Source organism: Mustela lutreola, chromosome 9 (assembly GCF_030435805.1).
Source record: "Mustela lutreola isolate mMusLut2 chromosome 9, mMusLut2.pri, whole genome shotgun sequence".
NCBI classification, from domain to species: domain Eukaryota; kingdom Metazoa; phylum Chordata; class Mammalia; order Carnivora; family Mustelidae; genus Mustela; species Mustela lutreola.
The window spans coordinates 107,661,161-107,669,734 of NC_081298.1; the positions used below are offsets into that span (position 1 = coordinate 107,661,161).

Below are 8,574 nucleotides of genomic sequence, written 5' to 3' on the forward strand. Positions count from 1 at the left end.
GACCTGGGAGACTTCCCCACGACATCTCCACCTCCCATTTCCCTACTCCACTGACCCTGAAAGATGCCATTTTTGATATAAAATCTTCCTGTCTGTCTGACAAAGGGAGATCTCACCAGTCCCTATCTCTGGGGGTTTGGGGATGGGGATGGGGTGGGGGCACATGGAGGGTTCTATTGTCAGTGTACACAGTGAGATCTTACACCATATTAACTCTAAAGCCTGGACAGAAGACATTCTACCAAAATGGCTGGGAGACATGGAAAATCAGGGGCATTTGATTTTCTTTTCTTATGTGTTTGATCAACTAAGTCTTTTATTTGTAAAACCATCATATAGTTGAGTTCCTCGTCATTTCTCCCAACCTTTCTGGGCACATTTTTTTTTTTTTTTTTTCATTTTTATTTTTTTTATTTATTTATTTTTTTTTTTTTAATTTTTTATTTTTTATAAACATATATTTTTTATATACATATATTTTTATCCCCAGGTCTGTGAATCACCAGGTTTACACACTTCACAGCACTCACCAAATCACATACCCTCCCCAATGTCCATAATCCCACCCCCTTCTCCCCAACCCCCTCCCCCCGGCATCCCTCAGTTTGTTTTGTGAGATTAAGAGTCACTTATGGTTTGTCTCCCTCCCAATCCCATCTTGTTTCATTTATTCTTCTACCCACTTAAGCCTCCATGTTGCATCACCACTTCCTCATATCAGGGAGATCATATGATAGTTGTCTTTCTCTGCTTGACTTATTTCGCTAAGCATGATACGCTCTAGTTCCATCCATGTTGTTGCAAATGGCAAGATTTCATTTCTTTTGATGGCTGCATAGTATTCCATTGTGTATATATACCACATCTTCTTGATCCATTCATCTGTTGATGGACATCTAGGTTCTTTCCATAGTTTGGCTATTGTGGACATTGCTGCTATAAACATTCGGGTGCATGTGTCCCTTTGGATCACTACATTTGTATCTTTAGGGTAAATACCCAATAGTGCAATTGCTGGGTCATAGGGCAGTTCTATTTTCAACATTTTGAGGAACCTCCATGCTGTTTTCCAGAGTGGCTGCACCAGCTTGCATTCCCACCAACAGTGTAGGAGGGTTCCCCTTTCTCCGCATCCTCGCCAGCATCTGTCATTTCCTGACTTGTTGATTTTAGCCATTCTGACTGGTGTGAGGTGATATCTCATTGTGGTTTTGATTTGTCCTGGGCACATTTTATCATTATCCTCCCCTACGACCAACCCACAATCAAGCCTGAGTAGCTCAGAGCATGTGATCGATGGATCCCTGAGAACTTAGTTGCTAGGATAAGAGTGGAAGAGAGAGCTTGGACTGTGAACGGTCTAAGATGTTCAAATTTGTCTCCATGTTCTTTACTAGAATCTACCCAAGGATCAGTCACCTATATTGCCTATAAAAAGCAAATTCTTTGCCCAGGTAACCTGCCCTCTGGCTCTCACCTCTACTTGTTTGCCTCCCCCATGCAGCTTTGGAGAACAGAGCAAAGCTTAGGCACTCTTCCAGCCTAGTCTTGGCCACAAAGAACTAGAGCTTCAGGTGGGAATGTACCAGCACTTTTCTCCTGACCTGTCTGCTCCTCTGAAATCTTTTTTCTTTAGAACCAGTTTGAATTCTTAGAGCTGTCTCCTCCCTCAGGGATGCATTAATAGCCACTCAGCAAGAAGAGAACTCTGTGGAAAGCAGATTCACTTAGAGCAGAAACTGCACAGTCAGTGGACAGATGAGTTCTTTCTGCTTTTTCCATGTCAGCCATAGGATTGGATAGGGTTGAAGGCACGTGTAGTCATTCCTGCACAGTGACAACCTTGGCCAAGCTGACCGGGATGTGGAGAAGATGGCCACGGTCTATACCATTAAGCTGTTGCAAATGAAGCCAGGGATGTCCCAGGGGGGAGACTGGGAAAATCCTGGAGACATGAGAACACAATATACCAGAAATGTATGTAAAGAGGTGTCATAATAGAAGATGCAAGCAGCGGTCTGGTGCCTCATTCTTCATTTTCATGAAACTAGAGTGTAAAGCATGAGTGAAAGAGTGTGAGTCTCACACTGCTGGATTCTTTCTTTGCTACATGTCTTGGAGGGCACTGGTGGGGGAGGCTGCATTTCTCTGAGGCACACTAGAGCCGGTTTATGGTCCCAAATTCTTTCTCCATCCAAGGTTATCTCAGTTATGAGTCTTCTGTCTAATGATTTTGCATTTAGAACTCTCTCTCATTCCCTCCTTTTTGATTTTGTCAATAAATCACAAAAGGGGAGTCACACACTGACCACATCTGATTCCAAATTCAAAAAAGGACACTGCGATCCTTTTCAACTCTGTTGGTTTACAGCTTCCTCATTAACAAAAGGAAATTTATGTTGGCCTTTTGACACTGTGGACATGCTAAATACCGAGAGTTGTTTGGAAATTCTTCCAACCTGCCCTCAGTTAGAAACACTGCATGAAATACTGGACTGTCAGACAAACGTGGATCTAGGCATTTCTCATAAAGAAGCTAAGTCACTACGGGAGTAGCTAGATTTTCTCATGATGAGCAAAAACACAAACAAAAAACAACACAATATCAACCAGCTGTCAATTGTAGAAATATAACTGGTAGGGTCCTTTTTCCACAAGCTGGATTCACAGAGTTTTCTGAGCTCCAGACATGAATCTATGACACTCACCTCCCTTTTCTGTGTCAGCAGTGCAGGGAAGAGCGCATTCCTGAACCACACACAGCACATCTCCCTGCTGAGGCTACTCCTAGTGTTCTTGTCTCAGCACAAGGTCGAGCCTTGAGACTCACAACAACCCCTCCTTGTCCTTAAAGGTTGGTCAAAGGTGGACAATTTGAAGATGTCAAAACAAAGTGACAAGACATTCTGTGGTCCTGTGGTGGGGGTGGGAAAGAAGGAGGACATAGCCACCACACACTGATGGAGAGATTGGAGGAGAATTTGGGGCTGGGATATAGTACTTTAGTACAATATTAAGGTACCTAAAGTGCTGTCCCTTGAAATTCATGGTCTCCCCTTGGGGGGCTCAAAGGGACCCTAGAAACTACCAACATCATTGACCTCACTTAAGCAGGAAAAATATATCTAGTGTTCAGAAAGTAGACTGTCATGGGTCACTTGGGAAGGCAACAGAAATTGTACTACAAGAGACAAAATCTTCTAAACGATTCCTGCTGTTTTCACCTGATGCCTATATAATGAAAGCCCCACGTCAAGTTTCTCTGCTTTCTCACGGAAGATGACCTACAAATGATACTGATCATCCCTTTTCTTTTTCTTTACTGCACGTTGGAAGCAGAAGTCTATTTCAAAGGAAAAAGGGATTTGAGCATGTTTCTCATCCAAGAAAAACTTCCTTATTTCCTACAAAAACCTGTATAATTCAATTAATACTCTTCGCTTAGATGTAATCTTCATAATCTCTACTTTATCTTCTTAGTAGGTAAATCCATTCATATGGCCAAAAAGCACTCAGGGTGAGGAGAGGCCTAGGACAGCCCTGTCCCTCCCAGGCAGGCCGAAAGGAAGGAGGGCTACAGATGCCGAAGTCCTGCTCTCTGTTCTAAAAACTTCCCCAACAGCTTGCACATCAGCTCAGCTGGGTGACCTTTAAAACAGGCACTGCATGGAGCCCTGGAGTCTGTGGTAGAGGACGGGCTCCCTTCCAGCAGGAACACCAGATCCTCCAGCCTCTATAAGGATGCTGGTTCCCAGAATTCCTGATTTATGCCTGTGAGATAATAGAAAAAAATATATATTTGTCTCTGTCCAAAGTTCCTGGCCCAGGGCTCCCAAAACCATTGTCATCTCCTAGGACATAAAAACACTAGAAGCATCTTTTATTCCATGAAGAGGACCTCGAGTGGGCTCCTGGGTGGCCACTGGGCACCAGAAAGACCAAGCCATGATTACAAGCTTGGAACTTGCAGCCACATCACCCATCCTCTAGAGAAAGGGAAAGGGCTAAAATGGAGGTAATAATTGATCATGTCTACGTGAGGAAGCCTCTGTTATATCCCTACAGAGCAGGGATCAGACAGCTCCCATATTTTTGAGCACATGCAGCTGGGGAGTGACACACCCCAAAGTCATGGGGACGAAAACCATTGATCCTCCCAGTCAAGACTGTTAATCTCTCCATCTAGCTCTTCATCTGATCTTTTCTCATATCCCTGAGTAAACTAGTAAACACAAGTAGGTGATTCTCTGAGTTCTGTGAGTTCCTCTGGAAAATTTTTCACACCAGAGGCCAGGTTCATGGGAACCCCCACCCACAACTGCTCAAGGGCAGGGGCTTCTTCTTGAGCCCTTCAGTCCCATTAGACAATAAAACTGCTGATGGGCTAGTCCTTCTCTGGGGGCCTCAATGTCACCCTTAGAGCCATGGCCAGCTGCTCTGGAGGATGAAGTGCAGACACAAAACCACTGAGAGCAGACCCAGAGCCAGGAGGCTGTGCCCCTGAGGAAACTCCATCTTGAAAGTGCTTGGTGTCCTCCACAAAGCTGGTCTGGAGCTGCCACCTGCCAAAGATATTCAGATCAAGCATTTTGTATAATCATGCCTAGAATTGCATGTATTCAGGTGTTTTTTTTTTTTTTCAATTCCATGCGATATCAGGTTTAAATTACCTGAGATCTAACAGAACTACAAACTCTATTGTTTTAGCTTCTCCAGCATTTGATTGCCTGACAATGAGTTGAGTTGTAAGGTAATTTGAGGTTGACACAATTTGCACCAACACCTGACTAACACCTACATCAGACTGACACAGGCAGAATCATCAGGTTATGTCCCTACTTTAATGCATGATGGTTGATAAACTGATGCCCGGAGCAGCATTGACTGCACACCCTGTCCCACAGTGACTGTGGGTCACCAAAAACCCAGGAAAATGTCCATCATAGGTACAAGTGGCTGCTACACATTCAAACAGTTACCCAGTTCTTGCTATTCTCACCTACAGAATCTCTTCTTGAACTGCAGAGTCATGGCTGTGGATGCCAAGCATAAACCCATGCGAGAGAAACAACTTCTCACACAGAGCTAACAAGGAACCAGAACCCCTGATAGCAACTTTTTACACATCATGAGGCAGCCTCTATATGGGAAGGGGTCTTCTGGCCATCATAAGAAAAAAATAATGTAGAAGGAAACATTACAAAATGAAACAGTATTCTTCTGGCCCATCCTTATAGGAAGTGCATCTCTTAAGAGATTTCTTTACTGTTATGGGGTGTGTGTGCATCTGTCTGTCTGTGTGTCTATCTATCTGGGGAGAGAGAGAGAAGTAGGATCAATACTCACCAGATTGTAACAAATGGTTACCACAAATGTCATCCTCACTGCCTGCAGCATAAATTCTGTCTCTGTCCCTATTCTCTTCTCCAGGACTATGACTTTTCTACTTGTGAGTGAGAGATTCTTTCCTACTCCTATAGGTTTTTTACATTCATCTTCACATAGAGTATAATATACGAGGTCCCAGCTTGAATTTAATACATTATTAAATTATTATTAAATTATCTAAAACTATTAACCTGGAAATAGCAGATCCCAGAGACTCCTGAACCATCTCTAATTCATCATGGGATCCGGAGATTGCCGGTCAATCAGCTGGAGTGGGAGTGGAACCTGTTTCCTCCTGGACATTAGCTGGCAGGAATCCAAGCAGGATGGCCTTTCACCTGGCAGATATGGACTCTGGACACTCATGACTGTATTGTCAGGGTCTTTGGAGCTGTCTCAGAAGGCAGGGCTATGAGCACTGTATCCTCCCACAAATGCTGATTACCACAGGGATATTCTGCTTCCCACACAGGCACTCCTTATATTTGTCTCTGTTATATTTCCTCCAAACATAGAAGACATTTTAAGTTACTGCTCTCCCAGGAGAGGGACCTGCACCCTGCCTTTGGCCCTTTCCACTCTGCCACACCCACCACGGGATTTGCATATTGTATCCTGGGGAGGACCTGCCTTGGAAGTCTGACATAAAGGTCAGCTCTGAGCTTGTGTTTACTTACTAGGACTCATCAGTTCAGCTTCTCAAAATGAGGTTCCCTTCTCAGCTCCTAGGGTTGCTGATGCTCTGGGTCCCAGGTAAGAGCAGAGGGGGGATGATATGAGAGATTAGGGTAGGGTGGGTAAGCTCGCCAGGTGCTAATGTTTTCTATTCTGTCCAGGGGTTGGAATGTCCCTCATCTAGGGGAATTTAATTTTTAAACCTGTGGAAATTAATAAGAAACTGAGAACAGTGCTCTAGTGAGATTCTAAAAAAAGAAGCAAACAAAAAAAGACCACTCCGTGCCCTTCAATGTTGGGTTATTTGTGAATATTAGATATTTTTGGAGTCAACAATAATACTACAAAAAGCTTAAAATCATGAATATGGCTCATAATGTTTCTAATTAACCTGTACTTATCTCATTATTTTAGGATCCAGTGGGGAGGCCGTGCTGACACAGACCACCCCACTCACCCTGTCTGTCACCTCCGGAGAGCCGGCCTCCAACTCCTGCAGGGCCAGTCAGAGCCTTGTACACAGTAATGGAAACACCTCTTTAAATTGGTACCTGCAGAAGCCAGGCCAGTCACCACAGATCCTGATCTACTTGGTTTCCAGCCGTGTCTCTGGAATCCCAGACAGGTTCAGTGGCAGTGGGTCAGGGACAGATTTCACCCTGACAATCAGCAGGGTGGAGGCTGGCGATGTGGGAGTTTATTACTGTCAGCAAGATACACATGATCCTCCCACAATGTTTCAGCCCCAAGCACAAACCTCTCTGGTGGTCCCCACTGGGCACATGTGTTGCCTGAGCGGGAAGCCGGCATCATAGAAGCTCTGAGCTGCCATCAGAGGCAGGTGCTGGGGAACTCAGGGCAGTAACTAACATGCAGCTGAGTGCTCTGGACCGAGTCCTGGCCCCTGGGTGCAAACAGCCTCAGTGGGGCACAACCAGCTCCAGGAGGGACATGATCAGCCTGCAGGATGATGGGTGAGCTGCCAGAGACAACCACCCTGAACCTCACCCTGACCCTCCTGGAATGTGTGCAGGGGTCAGGAACAGTTACTCAGTTTTGAGCATCAGAAACCTGAGCCACTTATGGGACAACTACAAGTTCCATACATTTTGGAGCTAACAGATTTTGCCATATTTTCAATAGGATAATATTTGGTATCATGCAGAAATTGTATGTTTTCTATTTCCACTCTCTCACCTTCTTCTTTCCCAGTTACACTAACTGCTCATGTACGATGTTCTCTATGGAAAAAAGGATATCCATTTTCTTACAACAGACATAAAAACTATTGTTCAAATAGGTTCCACTTTTAAACATAAAACCCCAAAGCTTTTAACCTATACAAGAAAATACATAGCAGAATGTATTGAGATAGGAGTACAGGGTAGGAAGATCAGATCCAGGAAAGCATATCTGGTTCTCATTCCCATTTCTTCTGATCAAGGAAAGGTTCCTGAAAGTAGTAACTTCCAATCCCATCACTTATAGAGTTATTCGGGCACCAGAAAACAACCAAAACCACAGTCTTGAGACCCCACTCTAGTACTTTATAATCACCAGAGAGTAAGCCCACGGAAGGAGGCTCAGCAGAACCAGGCACATTCCTATATCACACACAGCACCTTGGCCCCTCAAGGCTGACCCCAGTATTCTTGTCTCAACACAAGGAGGGGCTTGATGCTCATAATAACCTCTCCTTGTCCTTTAAGGTAGGTCAACTGTACAAAAATTGTGGCTATGAAAGCAACGCGACAAGATATTCTGTGGTCTTAGGGTATGAGTGGGTAAGAAGGACATAAATCTCAACTATAGAAAATTCCATAGAAAACGGAGGGGAATTTGGGGATAGGGATACAGTACCTAACTACAGTACTTCAGTTACTTAATGTTGCTGTCCATGGAAATTCATGTTTTCCCATTGGGGTCTCAAAGGGATCCTAGAAAGTACCAAATTCCTTCTCACCATTTCTCAAGGGAAAAAGATCTCCAGGGTTCAGAAAGTGGCTTCCTAGGGGTCATTCAGTAAAGCAATGAGAATTGTAGTTTGGGAGTCAAAATCTAAATGATTCCACTTTGCACTTGATTCCTATAAAATTAAAACCTTCATGTAAATTTTCTCTACTTTCTCCCAGAAGACAACATACAAGTAACTTTGATCATTTCTTTCCTTTATCTTTTTTTTAATTATTTTTTTTATTTTTATAAACATATAATATATTTTTATCCCCAGGGGTACAGGTCTGTGAATCGCCAGGTTTACACACTTCACAGCACTCACTAAAGCACATACCTTCCCCAATGTCCATAATCCCACCCCCTTCTCCCAACCCCCCTCCCCCCAGCAACCCTCAGTTTGTGTTTTGAGTTTAAGAGTCACTTATGGTTTGTCTCCCTCCCCATCCCATCTTGTTTCATTGATTCTTCTCCTACCCACTTAAGCCCCCATGTTGCATCACCACTTCCTCATATCAGGGAGATCATATGATAGTTGTCTTTCTCCACTTGATTTAT

At 43.9% G+C, this 8,574-nt stretch overlaps 1 gene segment (V, D, J or C); it reads left to right on the plus strand.

Moving 5' to 3' along the window:
• Nucleotides 1–6,092: 6,092 nt before the first annotated feature.
• LOC131808417 (immunoglobulin kappa variable 2-29-like) lies at nucleotides 6,093–8,075 on the plus strand. The segment is given in 3 exon segments: nucleotides 6,093–6,141; nucleotides 6,478–6,777; nucleotides 8,008–8,075. Coding segments are annotated over 3 exon segments (417 nt in total).
• The last annotated feature ends 499 nt before the right edge of the window (nucleotides 8,076–8,574 follow it).